Source organism: Cetorhinus maximus, chromosome 14 (genome assembly GCF_964194155.1).
Source record: "Cetorhinus maximus chromosome 14, sCetMax3.hap1.1, whole genome shotgun sequence".
Classification (NCBI taxonomy): Eukaryota; Metazoa; Chordata; class Chondrichthyes; order Lamniformes; family Cetorhinidae; genus Cetorhinus; species Cetorhinus maximus.
Genome location: NC_135892.1, coordinates 105,232,107 through 105,259,514, shown reverse-complemented (window position 1 = coordinate 105,259,514; position 27,408 = coordinate 105,232,107). Strand labels below are relative to the sequence as shown.

The 27,408-nt window shown below is 41.2% G+C and overlaps 1 protein-coding gene across 1 annotated transcript; it reads left to right on the top strand.

The window, feature by feature from the left end:
• The first annotated feature begins 8,547 nt into the window (after nucleotides 1-8,547).
• On the top strand, nucleotides 8,548-27,096 carry LOC144689910 (synaptojanin-2-binding protein-like). The gene is made up of 5 exons (XM_078557416.1): nucleotides 8,548-8,712; nucleotides 17,372-17,508; nucleotides 20,653-20,751; nucleotides 22,157-22,222; nucleotides 26,921-27,096. The coding sequence occupies exons 1-5, from the start codon at nucleotides 8,634-8,636 to the stop codon at nucleotides 27,062-27,064; spliced, it is 525 nt and encodes a 174-aa protein (XP_078413542.1). The 5' UTR covers nucleotides 8,548-8,633; the 3' UTR covers nucleotides 27,065-27,096.
• Nucleotides 27,097-27,408: the final 312 nt, after the last annotated feature.

Here is a 27,408-nt window from a genome sequence, read left to right as displayed (position 1 = left end):
GGTGGATGGGGTGCTGATCAAGCAAGCTGTTTTGTGCTGAATAGTGTTGATGATCTTGTGTTGTTGGAACTGCACTCATCCAAGCATGTGGGAAAGTAATCACTCATGACTCGTGCTTTGTAAGTGGCATTCAATAAGGTAGGACACAAAGATTAATATGCAAAATAAGGACTCCTGGATTTAGGGTAATAGATCAGGATTGATAGAGGATTGGTTAACAGACTTGAAGCAAAGAGTAGGGATAAACAAGGCATTTTTAAGTTGGTAGGCTGTGACTAGTGGAGGAATGCTGCAAGGATCGTTGCTGGGGCTTCAGCTATTTACAATCTATATTAACGACCTAGAGTAGAGACAGTAATGTTAAGTTTGCTGACTATATAAAGCTAGGTGGGAATGCAAGCTGTGAGGCAGACAAAAAAAGGTTGCAAAGAGACATAGACAGGTTGAGTGGGCAACCAGGTGATAGATGTGGTAAGTCTGAAGTTATTCACTTCGTAAGACTAAAACAATATTTTTTAAAAGGTGTGAAAACTTATAAATAGTGATGTTCAAAGGGACTTGGATGTAGTCGTACAAGGAATACAAAGTTGGCACGCAGGTATAGCAAGAATTAGGGAGGCAAATGACATTTTGGCCTTTATTGCAAGGGGATTGATATACAATAATAAAGGAGTCTTGCTGCAATTATATAGGGATCTGGAATGCTGTATGCAGTTTTGGTCTCCATATTTAACGAAGGATACACTTGCATTGGAGGCAGTGCAGTGAAGGTTCACTAGGTTGATCCCTGAGATGAGAGGGTTGTTCTATGATGCAAGGCTGAGTAAATTGTGCTGATGCTGTCTGGAATTTAGAAGAATGAGAGGTGATCTCGTTGAAACACACAAGATTCTGAAGGGTCTTGACAGGGTAGACACTGAAAAGCTGTTTCATCTTGCTGAAGAATCTAGAAAATGGGGGTACAGTCTCAGGATAAGGGGCAAATCATTTACGACTGAGATGAGAAATTTCTTCACTGGGCACTGTTTTAAAGTTATGGGACTCCCTTTTAGGACAGATGAGGAGACATTTTTTCTCTCAGGGTTGTTCGACTTTGGAACTCTCTGCCTCAGAAGGCAGTGAAGCGGGGTCATTGTATATTTTTAAGGCGGAGGTAGATAGATTCTTGTTAGGCAAGGGAATCAAAGGTTATCAGAGATAGATGGAAATGTGGAATTCAAAACCCAACCGGAACAGCCATGATTTTATTGAATGGTGGAGCACGCTCGAGGGGCCGAATGGCCTACTTCTCTGATTTCATATGTTTATATGTTCACCTTTGGAATTGTCTATCCCAGGGGTTTGTGGATGCTCCATTGTTGAATATATTTAAGGCTAAGATAGATTTTTGTCCTCTCAGGGAATCAAGTAATATAGGAGCAGGCAGGAAGGTGGAGTTGAATTCGGAAATCAGCCATAATTGATCACATTGAAGGCAATGCATGCTCGACCAGGCCATATGGTCTATTCTGGCTCCTATTCCTTACATTCTTATGTTAAAGGCTTTGTGGGAGTCAGTGTGTCCAACAGATCGATATGATGGGTGGAGAGAGTTAGCATGTTTTCCATTTTTATGTGATAGTTTTATTCTCATTTTCAGCCCACACTGGTGGCTAGCAGCAGTGCGAAAAAGAGAACTAAACGTGTAAGTCTCTTCCTTTAGTTCAGAGCCTCTCCGTTGGCAAGTCATCAGCTGTACCTCCCCATAGCAACACACAGAAACTGGGACACTTGCAGCCCCAGGCTAAAGCTTCAGAGGAACTCTGAGGAGGCTTGGCCCACGAAGATAGGCAGTATGCAGGTCCACTGGCATGTGGAAATGCCCTGGCACTCAAGAATTAAACCCACAGCTATGGCCAAATAGCTCCAATGCCTTGTGGATAGCTCAGGAAGACTAAAGGAGTAAATCCTGACAAAAAATCTGGAGTAGAGCCCAAAGGCAGACTAACGTCTAAATATGTCATCTTTTTGGCAACTCCAACCAAGCCGGTGCCAAACATAGTGCTTTGCATTCCTTTGGACTCAACTGGGGAGGTTGAGAGGAGGACTCTAATGTTTGGGCAACCCAGTGTCTCCCTGGAGAGGGCACCCTAGTTTCTCTGCAGCACATTAACACGACATGGGGGACAGCAGTTACAAGTGACACTCCCAACTCGATTAGTTTAGAGAACAGGTGCTATGGGCTGTCCTGGACATTGGGAGGGACCATCATGTCCCACTAGTCAGCCACTGCCCATCTCAAGACAGCAGCCCCTGTCTAGTAAGGTGCTGACCCAACATGGTCCCTCTGCTTCAATGGTGCATTGGAGTCCTGAGTCTCTGCTCTACAAATGGACAGAATCCACCGCACTAAGCAAATGAAAAGAAAGATGATAACTGTTAGCTTGATAAATTGGCTAGCTGGAACATCAGGACCATGTGCATGGGACTGACCAATGACTTGCAGCTGGTCAATAATGAGCACAAGACAGCCATGATTAGCATGGAACTTTGTAGGCTACAACAGACCAGGCTCAATGAGAGCAGATCACTCTCGGTGGATCAAAGAATGGATCAAAGAAAAATGTGTTCTAGCAGGGGAAGAGTTCAGAGGAAACGCATAAGCAAGTTGTAGGTTTTTCTGTAAAGAACTCATTACTGTAGGTGATAAAACTTCCACAAATGGTTCAGAAGGCATCCTCTCCGCCTCTCAACGTGCTCCACTACAGAGGCAAAAGACCAGTTCTATGAGGTGCTTTATGCTGGCATCAGCAGAATCCCTAAGTCAGAACATCTTTCCTACTGGGGCATTTCAACGCATTGTGAGCGCAGATCATGAGGCCTGGCCCTCGTGCCTTGAACACCATGGCCTATGAAAGATAAATGAAAATGGACAGAGACTACTTGAGCTTTGCTGCTGCCATGAGTGTTCAGAACAAACCATGCCACAAGCTGTCCAGGAGACATCCAAGATAAGGGCATTGCCACCAGCTGGATCTGATTATCATTCTCAACACAAGCAGATACAGATCACTACCTAGTGTGCATCTGGGTTAGGATGCAATTCTTCAAGATTTTTTCATTCAAAGCAGAAATGCCATTCTTGTATCAACATCAGCCATACTGACTATTCAGATAAAAACCAAAAGTTTTGCAACTCGATTGAACAGGTGCTCTCCAGCATTCCCACACGGTGCAGAAGTGAAATAGAACATACTTTGAGAAACCATCTACAATACTACACGCTCAAGATATGGGCAATGAGCAGAAAAGTGCTGACTGGTGTAAGGCTAACATTACTGTGATTGTAATTGAAGCCAAGTGGTCTACTTATTAATTACAAGAGAGATTTGAGTGAGAAAACTCTGAATGGTTCTTCGTGCGTTCAAAGTAAAGTCCAACAAACTGCTAGTTTGCGGTGTGCCAATGACTACTGGTTACAACTCTGCCAAAATATCCAGATGCCTTTTGACAGGGAATGTCAGGGGCATGTACGAAAGGATCAAGAAGGCAACAGGTCCATTGGCTCCATTGAAAACAAAGACGGAAGGTAATTGCTGACTGAAATAGACAGTTGGAGAAATAGGTGGAACACTGCCTTGAGTTGTACTCTAGAGAGAATACTGTCACCAAAGAAGCTCTAGACACCATAGAAAAACTGCCTGTCATGGCAGAGCTAGATATCGAACCTACAAAGCTTGACTTGCTTGCCATAGGTGCTGATGCTTTACCACGTGAACTCCTCCAGCACAGGAAATCAGCACTTCTGCAGCATCTGCACCAACTCCTCTATCTATGCTGGAGAGAGGGGGCAGTGCCTCAGGAAATACATGATGCAAAAATTGTGACCCTTGTTATGACCAGGTGAGGAGGAGTGAACAGGCTTCCTGTATTGAACCTCCTCAGTTGGTCACAACAAAGGTTTAAGTTTCTTTTTCACAAGGATATGTCCTTTTCAAATCAGAATGTATTTACCTATTTATGCAGTGAGAAATAAGGAGTCAATCAAACAAGGTTTTCTTGAGATAAAGAAAGAGCAAATTTATTAATCACTTAACCTGAGAAAAATAATAACGTGAGGTCACACACACAGGTATCAGAAATAAGGGAAATTAAAGTCCAATAAAAAGTTAAAAGAATATATGAGGAAGTGTCCTTTGATTTTCAATGAGGCATAGATTTTAAACGTTGTGGCTGATTTAGGTTAGCTGTTTTCTTCAGTACAGTCAGATGTAGAAAACATTGTAATTATTACAAGATCTCGGTTCGCTGGTAGGTTTCTGGTAGTTGACTTCTCAAAGTGGGTGACACCACTTTTTCCAAAAGGAAGAGGGAAACAGCACAGCTTTTCAGCCTATTTCCTCTGCTGAAAACATTCTTACCACTATCTGTGTCACTTGCAATCTCTCTGCAGTGGCTGTAGTCTGGCCTGTTGTACTTCACCCAAGTGTACTTCCAAGAGATTTTGGGTGGCTCTGTCTGTGGCAGCCATTGTTTCAATATCTAGCATTTTGCATTTTAGTGTCTCTTCCTTAGATATGATGGGTTTCTCTGAATTATAGGCAATATCCCTCTCTTCACATTCCTTGTTTTGTCTTGTTTGCTTTGTCACCTTCACCTCGGAAGGTGGCCTTGCATTTTTAAGTAGTTTGTTCTGTCTCATTTCAAATTGCAACATTTCCAGTCAGTTGAAAGTTGAAAAGTCATGTTTTCAAAAATAAAGTGGCATAGCCTTGTGCCACCCTGTACAAGAACAAGGGCAACCACAGCAAATGCAACAATTATTGAGGCATCTCCCTGCTGAGTATCATGGGAAAAGTATTTGCCCATATTGCCCTTGTCAGACTGCAGATCTTGAATGAGTGGATCTATCTCAAATCCCAGTGTGGTTTCATACTTGAAAGATCTACAACAAAAACAAAAATAGCTGGAAAAACTCGGCAGGTCTGTCAGCATCTGCAGAGAGGAATAGTTAACGTTTTGTATACCCCACCCCCACTAAGGCTATCTGTCACTTGCTCATCCTGCTTTCCACCCTTAATGTCACACCATTGGCACATTCCATAGCTAATATCACCACCATCAACACCCCTTTGTCCTTTTGTCTATGACATCTTTGGCAATCTCTTCTTTGCCTCCACCTATTACTGGCCCTCTATCCAGCTCTACCTGTCCCACCCCCCTCAACCAGCTTATATTTCATCTCATTCCTATTTTCCCTTAGTTCTGATGAATTCATATGGACTCGAAACGTTAACTGTATTCCTCTCTGCAGATGCTGTCAGACCTGCTGAGTTTTTCCAGCTATTTTTGTTTTTGTTTCAGATTTCCAGCATCCGCAGTATTTTGCTTTTATCTTGAAGATCTACAATTGACATGATCTACTCAGTTCAGCAGCTGCAAGAGAAATGTAAATGAAGAAATATGCGTCTACCAAACCTGCATCCTCAGTGCACTCCTCAACAATGGTGAGACCTGGACAATGTACTAGGCAGAAAAAAAGGCTGAACACTTTCCACCTTCGCTGTGTGAGACATATCCTTGGCATCTCTTGGCAGGACAATGTCACCGACTCAGAGATCCAGGAGTGTGCTAATTTCATCAGCATACACTCATTGCTAAGCCAGTGACATCTGTACTGTTTCGGCCACATCCATTGGATGGATGACGGCCGTTTACCCCCAAGACCTTCTGTATGGTGAATTGGCCACTGGGTCATGACCTCTTGGGCGTCCATACCTCCGCTACAAGGACACCTGCAAGCAAGATAACGGACATTGATGCTGACAACTGGGAGACTGTCGCTGATGACCATGACCTCTGAGGCTGACTGTCTGTTTGGAAGGGCATTGGAAGAGGCAAGCAGAAACGAAAAGCTCACTTGGCCAAAAAAAGGGCCCAGGTCAGTGAATCTGCACCTTTTCTGCCCACTGCCTTTCTCGCAGCAAATGCGGCAGACACTCCCATGCCAGAGTTGGGTGCCTGAGGCACACCAGGCGATGCTTAACAAAGTTGACCACCATGTCACAAGCCATCATCTTTTGGAGTCAGGAGATGTGTTACCACAGAATCCCCAGCCTCTGTCCTGTTCCTGTAGCCACAGTACTTCTGTGGCTGGTCCAGTTAATTCTCTAGTCAGTGGTAACTCCTATTTCCATTGAAGAGACAAATGGTTATAGCTTGAGGGGCACCAATCTGCATCAAGCATGGCTGACAGGAAACTTCTAAAGTGCCAAGGTCTCACTCTGCCACAGGTGTGTACTCCTGTGCACAATGCTGTCAGTGTCATCGGTTGACCCAGGAGATTTCAGGCACTTGAGGGTAGACCTTACGTGAACTATGAATGGATGGTAACCCCCCCAGGATGTTGATGGTAATGCCATTGAATGTCAAGGGGAGATGTTTAGATTCTCTCTTTTTGTAGATGGTCATTGCCTGGCACATGCAAGTAACATTCATGCCACGCAAGGGTAATGAAAACTACTCTTTGTGGAATTTAACCATAAATTTAAATGAAGGTGAAAGTTTTGTTAGGTTAAATGACCTCTTGTTCCTAAATTCCTAAGATAATTTCTTTAGGGTAAGGGAGTTTTCTTCTCTTTGGATGTTCTTTTGTGAGCCATCAATGTACACCCAATCGAGAACAGATTGGATTTCTGCCATTGTTGTGTGCAAATAGAGATATTTCAGACGGAGCCTCAGTTTAATATCTCATATGAAGGACAGCACCTCGGTTAATGCCGCACTCCCTGATTACTCCGCTGAATTGTTGACTGGATGAGATGTTTAAATCTCTGCATTGGAATTTGCATTACACTTACTGCTGTTAAGGTATAGCCTGGTTGAAACATACTTACAACCAGGCAGGAGCTATGTGATGTAACTCTATTTGTCCTGCAGGTGCTCTTTCCCCATTGATTAAACATTAATATTTTAACCAAAGAGGGGAAGAATCCTTTTCCATTCTAAATTAATGTCAGGTAGAGTTAAATAAAGTGCTGGTGGTCCAACAAATACTTTGGGAAACTGGTTTGACTGAATTTGTACTCTGTGGTGTCAAACCCCTGTGCGTGCATCCAAATTTAACTCCTCAGTGAGTCTCTTTTCTGCTTCGCTCCAGGATCAGATTTGGCCCTGAGTACTGGTTAACATAGCAGGTTTAACATTGAAGCAAAGCAGAAATTCTACACTTCCAGCATAAATGTAAAATGAATCAGGATAACCCTCCCTGTGGTAAAGCACATGGACTGTCGTCTTCACCTGCACATCAGGCTGCCTTGCCAACAGGAGTGCTTTGCAGGTGGGCATCTAATCTGCCTTTGGTGTCCCAGTATAGAGGACACCACACCGTAAGCAACAGTAAGAGTACATTAATTTAAAGGAAGTTCACATAAAGTTATGCTATTGAGTCAAAGGATTATGGACTCGAGTCCCATTTTAGAGTTGTGCATATAAACCAGACTGACACTCCAGTGAAATGAAACAGTGCTGTACTGTCCTTTATATGACATGTTAAAATAGGTGGTGGCATAGTGGTATTGTCACTGGACTGGTAATCCAGAGACCCAGAGTAATGCTCTGGGGATCTGGGTTTGAATCCCACCATGGCAGATGGTGGAATTTGAATTCATTAAAAACAAATCTGGAATTAAAAGTCTGATGATGACCACGAAACCATTGCTGATTGTAGTAAAAACCCCTCTGGTTCACTAATGTCCATTAGGGAAGGAAATCTACTGTCCTTACCTGGCCTACATGTGACTCTAGACCCACAGCACTGTGGTTGACTTTTAAATGCCCTATAAATAAGGGCAATTAGGATGGGCAATACATGCTGGCCTAGCTAGCAATGGCCATATCCATGAAAGAATAATTAACAAAATGAGGCCCTTGTCTGCCATGTCAGAAGATTCCACTGCAGATCTGACCAACAGCAAGGGAGTTCTCCCAGTGCCCTAACAGCTTTGTGCAAATTGGCTGCACCCTTTCGGCATTACAACAGTGACTGCATATCTAGGAGTACTTAATTGATTGTAAATCACTTAACCGATGCATTAAGAAACTGCAAAAACTCAGCAGGTCGGACAGCATCGGAGTGGTGCGGACTTGAGGCGTTGGTTGTGTTCCTCTCCGCAGATGCTGTCGGACCTGCTGAGTTTTTCCAAGTATTTTTGTTTTTGTTCTGCAATGATAGACCTTACTTCCAAGTTAAAAAGAGATTCCTGGGGAGTAAATTTGCAGCGTTTATGAACCTCGTATTTTTATTTGATGAGGCAGTATACGATTTTACCGAATAGCCGATCTCGCAGCTGTTTGAACTCTACTATTTTGAGATATGACATGCAGGTTATCCCTCTTTTAAGGCTAATTCGCTCAATTACAATAAGTTAAATTCGGATCAATTTCTCAGTTGCGATTATGTACCGACTAAGTGGAAAAAACACCAATTAGACCCACAGAGAGGTGATTTTTTTTTGTATTTTCTCTCGCTGTCATTTTGAATCGTCGTGCAGAAGCTGCTATGACGACGAGTGTGTCAAAGAGACGCAATAAAGTGTCTTTGTATGACTGACTAATGTCTGACAACAGCGCTGAAGCTGGTTGGGAGTTACAACATGGTGACCAGGGGCAGGAGAGACTTGCTCCGCCTGAGAACGGAATCTCACATCATAATGTTGAAAAGAGGAAATGCAGGTCAGCAGAGAAACTCTTTGGCATCCTGCGTGCTCAGTTCGGAATGGATATAAATTGTTACGCGTGACCTAGCCGGTCTGTATCCTGGAACAGCAGCTCTGGACTGCTAAGGTGCATCCAACATTTGAAAAAATTACATTTTTACAATATTTGAATTCTCACACCAGTATTCTGTCCTTACAAAGACCGTGAGGGAAGGAAAATTAGTCTAAAGATTAGAGCTTGCATTTTAATAACATTTCCTAAAGCGTTTTACTGTTAATAATGTACTTTTAAAGTGTAGCCATTGTTGTAATGTAGGAAGAAAGTTCCTGCAAATTGCAACGAAATAATGACCACTAATGATTGATGTTGGTTGATAGATAAATATTGACCAGGACGGACGCCTTGGTTTGATTTCGCATCTGAAACGTCATCTCCAACATTGCAGCATTCCTTCAATACTGCACTGAATGCTAGACTGGATTGCATGATCAAGTCTCTGGAGTAATCTATATAAAATTCTGTGAAAAATAAGCACATTTATCTGCTTTACTGCAATAAGGAGAACAGTTCCCAAAATATCCCAAATCTCTTTTGATCCTAAATTATAACCACAGCATATGATATACTGAGAATTTCTGCAGTAACAAGCCAATCTTCATTAATTTTGTACTGCTGAAACTTTTGAGGTTTGATGTGCAACCACTTTTGAGTTCTGCTGGCCATTTTAGTTCTGAAACCCTACAGATCTGAGCTAAGTTTTAATTACTTGTATAAGGGATTTTTATATAGCAACACAGTTGGATAATACACTCTTCCATAATCAAAGGAATTTTATACCATGGAACAAAGGTGCAAAGTATGTTAATGGTTACATCATATAAAAGAGGTGGGAGTTAAAAAACTTTATGTTGTGTGGTTTGAATTTGAAAGTTGTTGCCACACAATTGTTGAAGCAGTGTCTATAAAGCCTTTTGAAAAGCAATTAGTTGCTGGAATAGGAGGAATATTTAAACAATATGGGAAGTTTACGCTCCATGATCTTGAGGTCATCTAAAACTCTGTTCATGTGCTAACTCATCAAGTTCACCCATCACCAATGTGGTCACTGACCCCAATTGGTGCCTGGTTAAGCAACTCATCTTTTAAATTTCTTTCCTTATTTTCAAATCCCTCCCCTGGCTTCACCCCTACCAATCTCCTTCAGTGCTACAACTGTTTGAAATAACTGTGCTCCTCCAATTCTAGCCACTTGAGTTCCACCCTTGATAGCTATGCCTTCAGTTGCCATGGCCTGAAGTTGTGGAATTTCCTCCCTAAAGTTCTCCACCTCTCTAGTTCCCTTTCCTCTCTTAAGACAGTGCCTCTTCAACCAAGCTTAGAGGTGTCAGCTGTGGCTCAGTTCATAGCACCCTCGCCTTTGAATCAAGAGGGTTGTGGGTTCATGTCCCACTCCCGGAAACCAAGAACTATGATTGTACTTGAACGAGTTGCAATCTGTGACTGTTGATAACTCGAAAGAGTTTCAACCAAGCTTATGGTTATCTGCCCCCAATATCTCCCTATATGGCTGGGTGTCTCATTTTGTTTGCTAACTCTTCCGTGAAGTGCCTTGGCATGTTTTGCTTCATTACAGGCATTATAAAAATACAAGTTAATGAATAGATTAGAATAACACCAGGTACAAGCTTGATGGGCAGAATGTCCTGCCTCTGGTATAATACTTTGTAACTCTAAAAAAAACATTTTGTCAACATCATCTGAACAATGAGGTCGAACTGCCTTGAAACAGAAGTAAGCTTTTCAGCCCTACAAGTCTGTTTCATCATTTGTTAATCTCATTTCACTGCCCTTCATTCGTCTACATTCCCCAGGAAGCACCTGTGTCCCTTTTAAACATCTCAATTGATTTTGCAACTATGGTTGTCTAGACCTATACACTCCACATTGTCACAATCCTTTGTGTGAAATGTCTTCTCTTGGATTTAATTTAAGCTTTAATTTTAAGATGCTAGATTACAAATTGAAATGAAAAGAAAAGGTAGATTGCAAAATAGGTTGCTGATTGTTATCCCCCAATTGCCTAAAACAAATTTATACTCCTGTATCTCCAGGCTGTGATCTGTAATATATTAAAAATGTTATTTATTTTTGTTCACAATTAATTATCAATTTTGTGGTTTCCTGGAAGCAAGGGTACCAAACAGACAGCAAGAGATGGGTAGCTACAGCCTGTGGCTCAGTTGTTAAAGGCATAGTGTAAATGAGCCTTACACATCTGAAAGTTCCCCATTTAATTCCATGGCTGTGCAAAGTTGATTGATACCAGGCTTAAATGATAGTTGCATTCATCACCCCAGGTTTAGGAGAGGAAGTCCAGTTGGGGATCCCACTCCTATTAACTATCCAGTGATCACTGCCAAAAAGCCTTTAGAAGTTGGGTGAAAACAAAATTGAATTTGGCTATGATACGTCTACAGCAAAATAGCTTGCTAACACTCACTGTTCAGATTTTCAAAGGAGCAATGGTAGGTTTGTTGAGGTACCTGAAAGTGATTTGTGCCCTTAGAATCATACAACAACTGATTTGATAGGGGTGAAACCCAGCTTCAGGCCACAAAAAAGTGGTAGTGGATTGGCTGCCCATTATACACCCCACCGTATTTCCTTTCCTATAACTGTCCCTCTCTGCATCCCTACTGAAGTTGAATTTCATCTCTAATGTCTTCAGACGAAGAGAATGGGATAAATTATATCACAATATATTTTACTACTTGTTAGTAATGAGGATGTGGCTAATAAACGCAAGCTCATTTTTCTAATAATAGAACGGAGGTTCTAAGAGCAGTAAAATATTGAATGGTTCAGATGACATCTGCATTAACTGAGTGGTCCATCAATCTTATTGGAACAAAAACAAAAATACCTGGAAAAACTCAGCAGGTCTGACAGCATCTACGGAGAGGAATACAGTTAACGTTTCGAGTTCGTATGACTCTTCACCAGAACTAAAGAAAAATAGAAAAGAGGTGAAATATAAGCTGGTTTAAGGGGGCGTGGGACAGGTAGAGCTGGATAGAGGGCCAGTGATAGGTGGAGATTGCCAAAAGATAGACAAAAGGACAACGAGGTGTTGATATTGGAACTCAGATTTATGATATCCTTGAAACATGTTCCAAACTTTCACATTCTGTACACTCCAAACAGAAGCAGTTCATCAAGCACAAATTTATTTCAGATAATTATGTTTCTTCCCCCCACCAGATGACTTGAAATGAAGTGATTAGGTTTAATTTTACTGCTTGTTTCACCCAGAAGACTTGAAATTCAGGAATTAGGTATAATTTTACTGCATGCTGTATTGTAAATCGATTTCAAATAGCAATTTGTGAAATTTGGACAAAAGTAAGATGAATTTGAGGCAAAAGGAAGAAAGGACTTAGGAGCAGGAGTACACCGTTCAGCCCTTCAAAGGGAGATAATTGTTTTGGAGGAAAGGTTCTGACCTGCAGCAGCCTCATACCTCATACTTTAGTGGGAGTCAGCCTTTAGGCACACATTGTTCTTGGCATATCAGCAGTACTGGAAAGGCGGTATTTATTGCTCAACCCTAATTAAAGGGGATTAAGAGACAACAATGTAGTGTGAGAGTGGAGACGCATATAAGTCACATCATGTACGAATGACATGCTCCCTTCCCTAAAGGATGTTAATCATTAGAATGGTGGACCTAAACGGAGTTGGTGTGTTTGGTGACTGCTTTCGTACCTTCAGAAATGTCTTGTTTGGTCAGTTCCCCTGGTAGCATGAGTTGGATGGAGCCCTGGATCTCCCTGGCCTAGATGGTGTGGCACTTGTAACAGATGAGGTGGAGGTCTTGGAGACAATGCGCTTGAAAATATCAACAACGAAGGAGTTTGTGACACTCATTGCCTTGGACAAGATCCTGGTGGAAGGGTGAACCTGGGTCAGCACCCTGTATACACAAGTGGAATAGTTCAGCTTGTGAGATTTTCTCCATTTCTTGGGCAGCTTCTTGATGACTTTAGTCAGCGACTGATTTGATGCCTTGCAGGATGCACCATCCTTAGCCACAGCCACACCAGTATTTTTTTTTTACAACATAGCAGCTTATATAGGAAATAGGAGCAGGGTGTAGGGTGTTTGGCCCCTTGAGCCTGCTCCACCATTCAACTAAATCATAGCTGATCTTCTGTCTCAATGTCATTTTCCTGCACTCTCCTGATTTCCCTTGATATCTTTAATAAGTAGAAATCTATCCATCTCTGATTTGAACATGTTCAATGACTGAGCCTCCACAGACCTCTGGGTTAGAGAACTCCAAAGATTCATCACCCTCTGAGTGAAGAAATTCATCACCTTGGTCCTAAATAGCCTTGTTCTGAGACTGTGTCCCCTGGTTCTACATACTGTCTACATCAACCTTGTCGAGACCTGTAAGAATTTTGGATGTCTCGATGAGATCATCCCTCAGTCTTCTAGATTCTAGAGAATATAGGCCAAGTCTCCTCATAGGACAATCCTGCCATCCCAAGAATCAGTGAGGTGCACCTTTGTTGCACTCCCTCTATGGCAAGTATATTCTTGCTTAGGTAAGGCGACCAAAGCTGTACACAATACTCTAGGTGCAGTCTCACCAACCAGGTCCCTTTGGACCTTTTCAATCTCTCACCATTTAAGAAATATTCTGCATTTCTGTTTTTCCTACCAAAGTGGATAACTTCACATTTTTCCACATTAAATTCCATCTGCCACGTCCTTGCCCAGTCACTTAGTCTGTCTAAATCCCCTTGAAGCCTCTTAGCATCCTCCTCAAGACTCAAACTCCCACCTAGTTTTGTATCATCAGTAAACTTGGAAATATTACATTTGGTCTCCAAATCATTGATATAGATCGCAAATAGCTGGGGCCCAAGCACTGATCCTTGCAGTACTCCACTAGTCACAGCCTGAGAATGACCCATTTATTCCTACTGTTTGTTTTCTGTCAGTTAACCATCCTCAATCCATGTCAGTATATTACCCCCAATCCCATGTACTCTAATTTTGCTAACTAACCTTTTGTTTGGAATCTTATCGAAAGCCTTCTGAAAATCCAAATACACCACGTTAACTGGTTCTCCCTTATCTACTTGTTACCTCCTTAAAAAACTCAACATGTTTGTCAAACATGATTTCCCTTTCATAAATCCATGATGACTCTGTCCAACGCTACCATTATTCTCTAAGTGTCCAGTTATCATATCCTTTATAATAGGCTCTAGCATTTTTCCGACTACTGACTGATGTCAGGCTAACAGGACTGTAGTTCCCTGTTTCCTCTTTCCCTCCTTTCTGAAATACTGGGGTCATGTTTGCTACCTTCCAGTCTATAGGAACCATTCCAGTATCAATAGAATTTTGGAAGATGATCACCAGTGCAGCCACCTTTCTCAATACCTTGGGATGTAGATCATCAGGTCCAGGGAGAGGATTTATTAACATTCAGTCCCATTAATTTCTCTGGTATGCTTTTCCACTAATACTAATTTCTTTCAGGTCCTCAATCTCACTAATCCTTTGATTCTCTAGTATTTTAAAGAGGTTTTTTTGTATTCTCCTCCATGCAGACAGACACAAAGTAATTACTTAGTTTCTCTGCCATTTCCTATTCCTCATTATAAATTCTCCTGTCTCTGCCTGTAATGGGCCTACATTTGTCTTTCCAAACTTTTCCTTTTTACATATCTATAGAAGCTTTTACATTCCATTTTTATGTTTCGTGCTATTTTACTTTTGTATTCTATTTTTTCTTTCTCCATAGGTTTCTTGGTTCTCCTTTGCTGAATTCTGAAATTTTCCCAATCCTCAGGCTTACTACTATTTTTCTGGCAACTATATAAGCCTTTTCATTCGATCTAATAAAATCCTTAACTTCTCATGGTTGGATCACTTTTCCTGCTGGGTTTTTGTGCCTCAAAGGAATGTACATTTGTTGTAAACCATGTATTAATTCTTTAAATGTTAGCCATTGCTTGTCTACTATCTTACCTTTTAATGTTGTTTCCCAATCTGCTACAGCAAACTTACCCCTCATACCTTCATAGTTTCCTTTGTTTAGATTAAAGACATGAGTTTCACTTTCAGACTTAATATAAAATTCCATCATATTATGGTCACTATTTCCTAAAGGTTCCTTTACAACAAGATTATTAATTAGCCCTTTCATTGCACATTACTAGATCTAAAACAGCCCATTCTCTAGTTGGTTCCTCAATATACTGTTCTAGAAAACCATTTCATGCACATTCCAGGAATTCATCATCCACAGCATTAGTGCTAATTAGGTTTACCCATCTATACATAGGTTGAAGTCTGCATGATTGCTGTATTACCCTAGTTACATGCATCTCTAATTTCCTGATTTATACCATGCCCTACATCACCACTACTGTTTGGTGGTCTATAAACAGATCCTACCAGCGTTTGCTGTCCCTTGCTGTTTCATAGCTCTACCCAAACTGATTCTGCATCTTGATCTTCTCACTAATAACCTCTTTCACTAACATACTGATCTCATCCTTTATTAACAGGGCTACCCCACCCCCTTTTCCGTTTTGCCTACACTTCCTAAATGTCGAATACCCTTGAATATTCAGTTTCCAGCCTTGGTCACCCTGCAGTCATGTGTCTGTAATGGCAATTAGATCATATCTGTTTGCTTCTATTTGTGCTATCAATTCATCCTTATTGTGAGCGTTGCATGCATTCGGATAGAGAGCCTTTAATTATTTTTTATTATTTTCACAACCTCTAGCCTTATCTGCAAGCACACTCTTAAGTTTGTATGCTCTGTCCCTTCCTGCCACACTCTATCATTTCCCTTAATGCTACCTTACTCTCTTGTCCTCTCCTCTCTTTTCATGGTTATTTTCTGGCGTTACGTCACAAATGACCAGATTTATTGAATTCAGTCTGCCATGTGGAATTTTAAATCATGACCTCTTGGCTGTGAATCTAACAGTACTACACTTCTAAAGTAATTCCTTTGTTGGAAGACACTTTGGAACATCCTGAGGTGGTGTTAAGGTGCTAAATAAATGCAAGCTCTTTCTAATAATGAACAGAAGGTGCAGGACAAAATGGGTTGATGCAGGTTTGTTACATGAGAAAACTATTTTCAAAACTCATGCATGTTAAAGCATTTGCCGTGAACTAGTTGTTGAATGGAAGTCAGCATTTTAATTTAGGCAAATTTTAGGCAGCACCAGTGAACTGAATGCTTGCTGAATGTAAAAGCGGCTGTTAAAATAGCCAGCTAGAAACTTTCTTCAGTGTTAAATGGGTGAAGAGGAACTGAACAGCAGCACTTCAAATCTCAGCGGTGTTTAAAATTGAAGTACAGAGATGGGAGAAATGATCTGCATGCAGCTGATCAAAAATATAGTTTCCAGTCCAACTGTCCATAAGTATCACTACACTAGGATGTACTTGCTGTAGAGCGAGTGCAGCAAAGGTTTACCCAACTGATTCCTGGGATGGCGGGACTGACATTTGAGGAGAGATTGAGTCGATTAAGATTATGTTCGCTGGAGCTCAGAAGAATGAGGGGGGATCTCATAGAAACCTATAAAATTCCAACAAGACTAGACAGGGTAGATGTAGGAAGGATGTTCCAGATGGTGGAGGTGTCCAGAACCAGGGGTCACAGTCTGAGGATATGGGGTAGACCATTTAGGACTGAGATGAGGAGAAATTTCTTCACCCAGACAGTGGTGAGCCTGTAGAATTCGTTACCACAGAAAGTAGTTGAGACCAAAACATTGTATGTTTTCAAGGAGTTAGATATAGCTCTTGGGGCGAAAGGGATCAGAGGGTATGGGGAGAAAACAGGAGCAGACTATTGAGTTGGATGATCAGCCATGATCATAATGAATGGAGGAGCAGGCTCAAAGGGCCGAATGGCCTACTCCTCCTAGTTTCTATGTTTCTATTTGCACTGTACTGATCAGTTATGATCTGATTGATTGGTGGAACAGGCTGAATAGCCTGCTCTTGTTTCTGAAGTTCCATTTCACCTCCTAATGCCCTGTGTTTTCACCAATTGCCCAAGATCAGACAGCAATTTCAAATTTTCCCAGTAATGTTTTTTAATCATCTTTAGGAAGTGGGAACTGCTGGAAGTTATTGCCCATCGCTCGTTGACCTGACTTAGGGGCTTGTTTATTAGGCCTTTTCAGAAGGTTGTTAAGAGTTGACCGCATTGGCGTGGGACTGGAGTCACTTGATTAAGGACTGCAGATTTCCTTTCCAAAAGAACATTGGTGAAAAAGCTAAGTTTTTACAACAAGCAGACAATTTCATGGTCACTTTTACTGACCGGATTTCATCTGAATTCAAATTCTCAAACTGTCACAGTGGGATTTGCACTAACACTTCTTGGATTATTAGTTCAAGCCTCTGGATTATTAGCCCAGTAACAAACACCACAATACCCAATATCTACCCCATGAATTTTTTGATGTTTCAATTCACTTGCCTTAATGATTCAATATAGTATAAATAGATGATAATTGCTATCTCCAGTGAGGGCAAGATTATTATTGAGTTCTATTGTACCTAATATTACAATTCCATATCATTTTGTTTTACATTCATGCTTGGTACTCACTTACAGGATTTGGGTTTAACATCTTGGGAGGAGCGGATAAACCCTGTTATCCTGGAAATTGTGGAATCTACGTTGCTAAAATAAGAGAAAATGAATCAGCAGCTCTTGATGGAAGACTTAAAGAGGGTGACAAGATCTTGGAGGTATGTTCTTGCAATTGTTCCGATCAAAGCATGAATTATTTTTTGGAATTATGGATTTTGGACAATGAAGAAAAACAAACTGCAAAATCAAAATAGAAAATCAGGTAAAACATAGTAGGTCTCCCAGCATCTGAAATGACAGGTTAATATTTTGTATTTTTTGTCAGAACTCAAAGGTCAGTGAGCTTCTTTAGAGAACTAATCAAGAGAGGCAGTTAAATGGTCAGCAAACAAGTTTTAGTTTGTTCATGTGATTTGAGCGTCATGGCATGGCTGGTTGTAATGACGTGGCAGATGATGTGTGCCAGGTGGATCAAATCCACAAGAGAAGCTTGATCACACTATCACAATGGTTTTGCAATTTGTATTTATTTCAAGATCCGTGCCCTGAATTCAGAGTCCACCAGGACTTCAGAGATTTTTAAAAAATACTACATTAAACATTTATTAACAAAAGAAAAGATTGCAAGCACATACATAGGTCTACAAATTACCACTATAATATCTCCTAAAACCCCTAATTAATTTGGCTTCCAGTTACTAGCCCATTAAGGCAACAGTGGAAAAAAAATAGATTTAAACAGATCCAGGCAAGTCAACACAATACCATGGACAGTAGAATTCAAAGTGGCTTTTCCCAGCTTCGGTTTCTGTAGACAGCAGGCTTAATGCACAAATACTGGAGGCTTCTCACACTTTTGTTGGATCTTATAATGCCTTCCTGACACAACCTCATTCTCCATTATACATGTTTCTTCCTTTTAATGTAAATTTCACTGTTCCCATATGTCTTTGGAACTTTACTTTTCTCATAATATAAATCTTTTCATGGTGCTAATATTGTCAGTAACCTTTGGGAAAAATAAACACACTGCTTGGCTTAGCTTCTCTGGCTAGGTGTAAACATCCTATCATCTCTTTGAAATTTAAACTGCCCTGATTTATCTAAAAATGCAAATTCTCCTCACCCTACATTCTAAGACATCAGCCATGTTTACATATTTAGCGTTTCAAACCTAGATTCTTTTAATGAATCAAAGCCTCCAGACCAGCTGTCTCCAATTCAATTAAGTCCCACGCGTGTGCACACACGCGCACAGACACACACACAAACTATCCAAACCCCACTATCAACCTACTTTTACAATAAATCACAATAATAATATGGGAATTATTATCCTTTCATGACACTGGTCCTATTCCTAATTACCCTTGAGCAGGTGGTCATGAACAGCTGCAGTCCATGTAATATAGGTACACACACAATGTTGTTAAAGAGGAAGTTCCAGGATTTTGACCCAGTAGCAGTGAAGGAGTAGTGACATATTTCCAAGTCAGGATGGTGTGTTATTTTGAGGGGAACTTGCAGGTCGTGATGTTCCCATGTGCCTAATCGCCTGGTTATGATAGGTAATAGAGGTGGTGGGTTTGGAAGTGTCATGCTCAGTACAAGCATGAGGATATTGGATATTACGAACTGTAAGATCATACTTTACCAAAGTGACCACAAACTCTGTTAAGGTGGCTGCAACTTAACATGTGACAATGGGCATTTAAACTGTGGACAGTATTCAATTCTGTGGCCAATATTTAGTTAAACATGGATCTGAATAAGGTGCTTTGCAGTCACCTATGAAGTTTACATATTTCATTGTTTGAGGATGAACCAGCATTTGGGGATTATGGGATCTCTAGACTGTTGATTTCCAAGTGTCATATTGAACAAAAGAGACTATTTGAGTTGGGACAGATAAGAGTGGATGGCCATTGTTAACTGCTATTGTATCTTGGCAGTCTGGACCCTAGAAATGTTAACCCTGCAGTCATGTGAATGAAACTAACTTTCAGAGACTGCAGTAAAATACACCATGAACAAAGCAAATCTGGCAGGGAGAAATGTCTGAACATCTGAACCATCACAGCTGAAAGTCTTCTGATGCAGCCCAAAGTACTGAACTTGTTCCAGTTTCCAAGTCTGCCCGAGAACCAATCTGCTTGCTATTTTTCTACACGAGGCTTCTCAGCTTCATGAGAATCCTTTGTTTCTAAAGGACCTTCACTCCAACTAAGTATCAACTAAGAAGATATGAGGCTGCATCGACATAGATACTTAATTATAAAAATTGAATATTTATAACAAGAGCTTTAACTTCACCTGTATCTAATCTTGCGTGTGATGGTGTGAGCGAGATGAGCGATTGAGATGTTGCATTTCAAATATCTGGGGCAAGTGTGTAATAATAAATAATCTTCTTTATTTTTTTAAATCACCAAAAAGCCTGCTGCTGGAATTTATTTTAAAAATAAGAAAACATATCCGAAAGTAAGGAAATACACACACACACACACACACACACACACACCTTACACACAAACATCCTGATCATGGCCTGGAAGGGACCACACAAATTCTGTCCATAACAGAAGGTGCAGTCATAGGAGCCTTGGCAAGTTGCTGAACTGTATCTTGTAGATAAAACACACTGTAGCCATGGTGCCCCAGTGGTGGAGGGAGTGAATATCTAACAAGTGCTTAGCTATGCCACTTGTGCTGGTGAAAATTAACTTTGTCAGTGGCAAAATTATGGGGCTTTCTTAAAAACCATCGTCATCTATAAACTTATCCACAAGGATGATGCCTCCAGGCTTCCCCCAAACGTTACCTGAAGCTATGCCTACAAGGCAATCATTTCCCACTTTCATTATTGGCAAGGTGCTTGGAAGGCATTTGATAGCCATTTTCAGCTCAACCATCAAGGTATGACACAACCAAGATCGAAGAGATTAAAAGACAAATTAAATAACATATCGTTTTGATGCTAAGCAAAGTTTAAATGTTGAAAATTGTAGGAGAAACTAGAAGGTAAGGATTCTCACAGTTTTAAAGATTGAGTTATTGGTCAGAGACTGTGCAACAAAGCTTAATTTAAACATGTTCAGTGGGGGAAGAGGCAAAGCATATAGACAGAGAGAAGAAACTTTTGTCTTCTGCCTGGGCTACTTATGAATCCACAATCTAAATGTAAAAGGACAGCATGCTAACCCATTGCACAATCTAGTCCCCATCCAATACTTTCATTATAAATAGATCACTTCCAACTACACTGCTACTTCATTGTATCTGTTTTGATCTCCTGTCTTTAGGCTGATGGAATTTCACTTGTTAATATACTGCATGAGGAAGCAGCAGAGGTATTTAGGAACATGACCAATGATGAGTTAGTATTACGAATCGAGAGGCAGGTAAGGAACAATTCTTTGTGATAGATTTTTGTGAATAAAGTAACTGATGGTTGGTAACATCAGTATGGACCCATGGCACACCTCAATAGAAAGCAAATAAGCTCCATCACATCCCAACCAGGGAAAGCAGAGTAACACAAACCAATTCCATGTCAGATCAAGGTAGGTTAGCCCTGAACGCTCTGTTCCTGTATGCTAATAGATCAATTGAATAAATATATGGTCATTCAATTATCATGTAAGCAAAACGTGTAGCACTTTTGCCAACATGTAAACTAATTTCAAATTCTGCATAGATTTTAAAAATGTATAATGGAACTCTTTATTTTTGTGTTTTCAGTAATACAGTAATAATGCAGTAATACAGTAATGTGCAGCATGTCTTTCATAGAGATACTTTCATAAAGAAACTGCTTAGAACCAGATTTTGGAATTCTTAGTTTCTTCCTTAACTGAGCCACTGGTTTCAACCTATACTCCATGGTTTTGTATTTAAGCAAAGCATGCACATTACCCACAAAGCAACAGGATAGAATATAATGTTGCCAGAATATTCTAGAAGCAAAAGTATTGGACATTACAAAGAGATAAGGAATTTTTTTTCCTCTTGTTGATGAACAACTCCCTTTTCTTTTCTATAATTTTTTTTTTGGTCCTAGGTGTTCACACCACATATCCTCAGTGGAGAGTGAACAGCTGATGCATTCTTTGCACAGAAATTAGAAACAAGGAGCTGGATTATACCATCCCCCACCAGGCATGTTTTCACCAGGAGGACAGCACGTAAAATACAAGGGATGTCCCCCACCCCCCGATGTCCCCCACCCCCCGATGTCCCCCACCCCCCACCAAGCTGTTCCCCATAACACAGTAGGTAGGCAGCTGCTAAAATCAGCCTGCCATATTTAAATAAATAATTAAGGGTCAATTGAGCTTATTAACAAGCCAGTTGACCTGGACAATACATTGCTCACGCTGTAATACAGTTGGCATAGGCAGGCAGGCAGGAGTGGGCAAATGTTTAAAAGGCGGGGAGGAAGGGGTACGACCTTTAAGGAGTGCCCTGTGTGCGCATTGGGGGAACACCCCTCCCTCCCCCAAAATTTTAACCCTCCCTGCAAAATCAATTTCCCTGCCAGCCCCACTGGGTCACTGCTCCCTCTGCTTCCTGACCACCCCCCCACCCGGCTTTTCTCATTGGCTGAAGGTCACTACGGTGCCAGCAGTGGCCTGATCTTCTGTTGCACTAGCCTGTTGCTCTCAGCCGCTCCATGGTTGAGACATGATAGGCCCAATATCAGAGATGCCTCAACTCTCACCATGCAGGCATGCTCAAATTTCTCAGCCACTTTTACATGTCACACAAAGCATACATTTAATAAACTGTTCATGTGTCGTTTTTCAGGTCAGATATGAGTTTGGCGATGAGGTGTGTTCAACAGCTGAATGGAAGCCACCACAACTCTGGCAGGTAATTTGAATATCTTCCTCTGTGTGTTAAAACAATGTGATAGAGATTTTATTGTACAGCTTTCTCTTGGGCTCAGCAACAGAAATTTCCATTTATATAGTGCTTTAATATGCAAAAACATCCCAAGGCGCTTCACAGGGACATTATAAAACAAAATATGACACCGAGTCACAAAAGGAGATATTAGGGCAGGTTGGTCAAAGAGGTAGGTTTTAAGAAGTGTCTTAAAGGAGAAAGGTGAGGCAGAGAGATGTAGTGGGAATTCCAGAGGTTCACATCTATCTACAACATATATTAAAAACAGAACATGCAGAAATGAAACTTTATTGCAGATGCAAACAAACTTAAAAAGCATGAGAAAAAAGAGGTAGTTACATAATGATAGGTACTTCTGATCTGGCACCAGAACTGACCACCATATTTTTTAAAGTATCCTGGCCAAACTGCAATTAAACTGAGTGATTTTACATCATATTTACTTAACAAGTGGATTTTATTGCTTTAAAGAGACACAGATCCTCCCACCCAAAATAGTACTTAATGTTTGGCTTGGTATAAACCCCTCCATCCTTACAAAGCAGCATATCCTCTGGCTTACCTTGAACAATAACACTGGAGACATTTTGATATTTAAAATGGTACATGTGCATCCAGACCAGAATGATAGCTGGATTTAGAAGATTAAATTATGAGCTCAGCTTGCATAAACTTGGCTTGCATTCCTTTAAGTATAGTATATTGAGGGGTGCAATCTGATTGATGTCTTCAAGACATTAAAAGGATTTGATAAGGTAGATAAATAGAAACTATTTCATCTGCTGGGTGAATCCAGGAGGAGATACAAAACGCAGTAGAAATCTCGAATTCTCACACCCAAAAAGGGAGAAAGCGGGAGAAGGCTATTGAGTTGGATGATCAGCCATGATCGTAATGAATGGCCTACTCCTGCTCCTAGTTTCTAAAAGGCTGTGAATGCTGGGACAACTCGAGTTTTCAAGACTGACTGATAGATTCTTGTTAGGTAAAAGTATCAAGGGTTATGGGGTTGAGGTACAGATCAGCCACGATATAATTTAATGCTGGGACTGGCTCGAGAATTGAATGGTCTACCCCCGTTCCTACATTAGGTTTTCAGAGAAAACTGTCCCTAGTTGTTCTACAAACATGCACTTGTCTAAAACTCTCAAATGAGGTGAGAAATCCATGGAATATCATGAAGAAAGGATAATCCAGAAGCAGCAACACATTATCATCACAGAAAGTGCTGGAAAAGCTCAGCAGGTCTGGCAGCATCTGTGGAGAGAGGAACAGAGTTAATGTGTCGAGTCGAATGTAACTGTTCTTCAGAACTGTTCTTTAACAGATAGACTCATTTCTGCTTATACAAGGTTCTATTGGTGCTGATTGCCTCACTAAATCTCCAAGAGTTGGGCAAGGGGAAACATTAGCACAAAACCAGTGGTCGTGTATCAGCAGGCTGTTTAACACTCCACCATTGAGGTTAATGACAAAGAAAATTGGATGGAATATAAAAAAGAGCTTTGTATTACTGTGCAAGGTAAATCTCGCCCCTTTCACGTCTAAACCTAGACACTGACTCTCTAGAACAACCTACTGTAGAGGGCATCACAGTCAAACCCAGTACATAACAAAAGCAAAATACTGTGGATGCTGGAAACCTGATATAAAAACAGAAAATGCTGGAAGTACTGAGCAGGTCTGGTAGCGTCTGCGGAAGGAGAAAAAGAGTTAACGTTTCAGGTCAAAGACTTTTCTTCAGAACTGAAGGGAGATAGAAATATATTGGTTTTAAGCTAGTGAAAGGGTGGGACGGGGAGGGGGAAGGAAGAACAAAAGAGGTCTGTGATAAGGTGGAGGGCGGGAGAAATCAACTATCAAAAATTTAGTGGTACAAACGGCAAAGGTAATGTTAATGGTTGTAGTAAAGAAACATAAGATTTGCCCAGAGTGGGTGTGAATGGCAGAATAATGAACAGCTGTGTCCGAAAGCAAAAACATGAAAAATAAGATGCAGGGGTGTTGGGGGGAGGGGGCACGGATGTGTGGGTGGTGGAGACAGAGATTACAGTCTAAAATTGTTGAATTCAATGTTGTGTCCAAAATGTGCCTAATTGACATGAGGTGTATTCCTTGAGTTTGCTTTGAGCTTCACTGGAACAATGCAGCAGGCCTTGGACAGAGATGCCTGCATGGGAGACAGGTGGAGAATTAAAATGCAAGCCACTGGAAGCTCAGGGTCATTCTTGCAAACTGAGAGGAGGTGTTCTGCAAAGCAGTCACCCTGATCTGCATTTGGTCTCCCCAGTGTAGTGGAGACTGCATTGTAAGCAGTGAATACAGTATACTAAATTGAAAGAAGTGCACGTAAACCACTGCTTCACCTGGAAGGAGTGTTTGGGACCTTGCACCATGAGAGGTCAAAGGGCAGGTGTTACACCTGTGTTTGCATGGGAAGGTGCTGTGGGAGAGAGATGAGGAATTGGGCAATTGAGAAGTGGACCAAGATGTTGTAGAGGGAATGGTCCTTTCGGAATAGTGACAGGGAATATTGAATATTGGCTAATAAACTACCAACTATTATCAACTAATATTCATAATAAGCCACTGACTCGGGTATCTCAACTACAGTTCCTCACACCCTGCTTCCTGTAAGGACTCCATTCCATTCTCTCAGTTTCTCTGTCTCTGTCGCATCTGTTCTGACGATGTAAGTTTCCACAACAGCAATTCTGATATGTCTTCCTTGTTCCTCAACCAAGAACTACTCCTACCCTGGTTGACAGGGTCCTCAACAGTGTCCAACACATTGTCCGCATTTTTGTTCTCACCAGGTCCCCTCCATCCAAAACAGCAAAAAGGTTTCCCTTGTCCTTACCTTCCACCCCACCAGCTTCCGCATTCAATGGATCATCCTCTGCCATTCCTGCCACCTTCGGCGTAATGCCACCACCAAACACATCTTCCCTTCCCCTTCCCGGTCAGTGTTCCGAAGGGACTGTTTCCTTCGTTACACCCTGGTCCATTCCCCAATCACTCCCAACAACTCAACCTTCCCATTCAAACACAGGAGATGTAACACCTGCCCTTTTACCTTCTCTCTCCTCACCACCCAAAGTCTCAACACTCCTTCCAGGTGAAGCAGCTATGGTTGTTTGCTTCTTTCAATTTAGTATACTGTATTTGCTGCTCACAATGCAGTCTCCTCTATGTTGGGGAGACCAAGCACTGATTGGGTAACTGCTCTGCGGGACACCCCCACACAGTCCGCAAGTATGTCCTTGAGCTTCTGGTGGATTTCTATTTTAATTTTCCACCTTGCTCTTACACGGACATCTCCATCCTCAGCCTGCTGCACTGTTCTAGTGTAGCTCAATGTTAGCTTGAGGAACAACATTGCATCTTTGGATTAGGCACTTTACATCCATCTGTACTCAACATTGAGTTCAACAGTTTCAGACCATGAACTCTGTCCCCCCCATCTTGATTTTCATGTTTTTGCTTTTAGACACAGCTGTTTGTTATTCTGCCATTCACACTCACTCTGGGTAAATCTTTTGCTTCTCTACTACATCCATTACCATTGCCTTTGCCTTTTGTACCATGAAATCTTTTGTCAGTTAATCTCTCCCGTCCTCCACCCTATCACAGACCTTCCCTTTTGTTCTCCCCCCTCCCCCACCATGTCGCACCCGCCCCCACCCCCCTTCACTTGGTCAAAATTTCCATCTCCCTTTAGTTCTGAAGGTCCTTGACCTGAAACATTTAACTCTGTCAGACATGCAGAAACAGCTTCTGTTTTTATTTCAAGCCCATTACTTTCCTTGCTGCGTTTGGCTAACATCGCAGAGACCTGGAACCATCTTGTTCCCTATGGGTTAACTCCTCATTGACTCAGTATGTGGAACTGCACTATCATTCTGAGGGTGAATGGCGAAAGAACCAAAAGCAACATGAAGAAATACTTTTGTGCCTGAGAATGTGGTGGAGGTGAAGCAATCATTGCTTTCAAAAAGGAAATAATTATCTGAACATAAGAGAATTGTAGGACTTCAGGGAAAAGGCGGTGAATGGGACTAGCTGAGTGTTGCTGTTGCAGAGGGCTGGCATAGACACAATGGGCAGAATGGCCTCCTGTGCTGTGTAACCATTCTATGATTCTATATTAAACTAGTGGCCAAAGTCCTCTTCAGGTCCCCAAGATAGGGTGTCAGCAGTCACAAGTAAATAGTGACAAGTAAAAAAGTTTCTTCCTGATGCCTGAGCAGCTAATTGTTTACAAAGCTTCACAGATCCATGAAAAAAGGTAGTGACTGAACAGAACCAAGAACTAGGACTAAATAGCAACAATGAGGATATGAGACTGAATGAATGGTGACAACTTTTGTCTGACCAACCTGCCAGTCCTCCATTCCCTGATACAGTTGAATGTTAGGGTAACTGAACTGATATGATAACCTGCAAATTTCTGCCTTTATCCATCCACCTGTTGTACAATTTACTGCCTCACAGATTGCACAATTAAATCCCAAAGGCTATGAAACTATAACAAATCATTTTTTGCAACAAATCACCCTTCTAATTTCTTGATTACTGTTTACTTCTAGTTTATGCAGGTAATAACAATAAAGCACTGTCTTGTACCCTGATCCCCTAACTTTCTGGTTTTATTCTTGGCAGCACTCTGGAAAGGAAACTCAAAAATGGCATCACAATTCAAGGACTTTCAGCAAAGGTAGATTGCCATGGATCCTTCTAGCAACTTCTGTAGTGACCGTAGTCATCGCGATGGGGACACTGAAACTCACAGCAGTAAAGAAATGAAATAAATCCCCAATTATTTATGCAACAACCTACATGATTGCCAGTATCTTCATTCTTTTATTGGAGCAGAATTCACAGCCACGTCGAGCTAAGTGAAGATAAAAGGATACGTGGTAGGAAATGGAAATAGGGTTTAAAAATGCAGATTCTGGAAACCTGAACCAATAGAGATAATATCAGGATGATATTATGGTCCACAGTGAGATTAGGCAGCATTTGAAAGAGGAAGAGAGGTTCTCATCATTTCAGAGAAGGCTGCTGTGTCAAAGCTGTTGCACACCTGAAAAGGTATTTTCCAGGTACTGAAATGAAAGCAAAAATGCTGCGGATGCTGGAAATCTGAA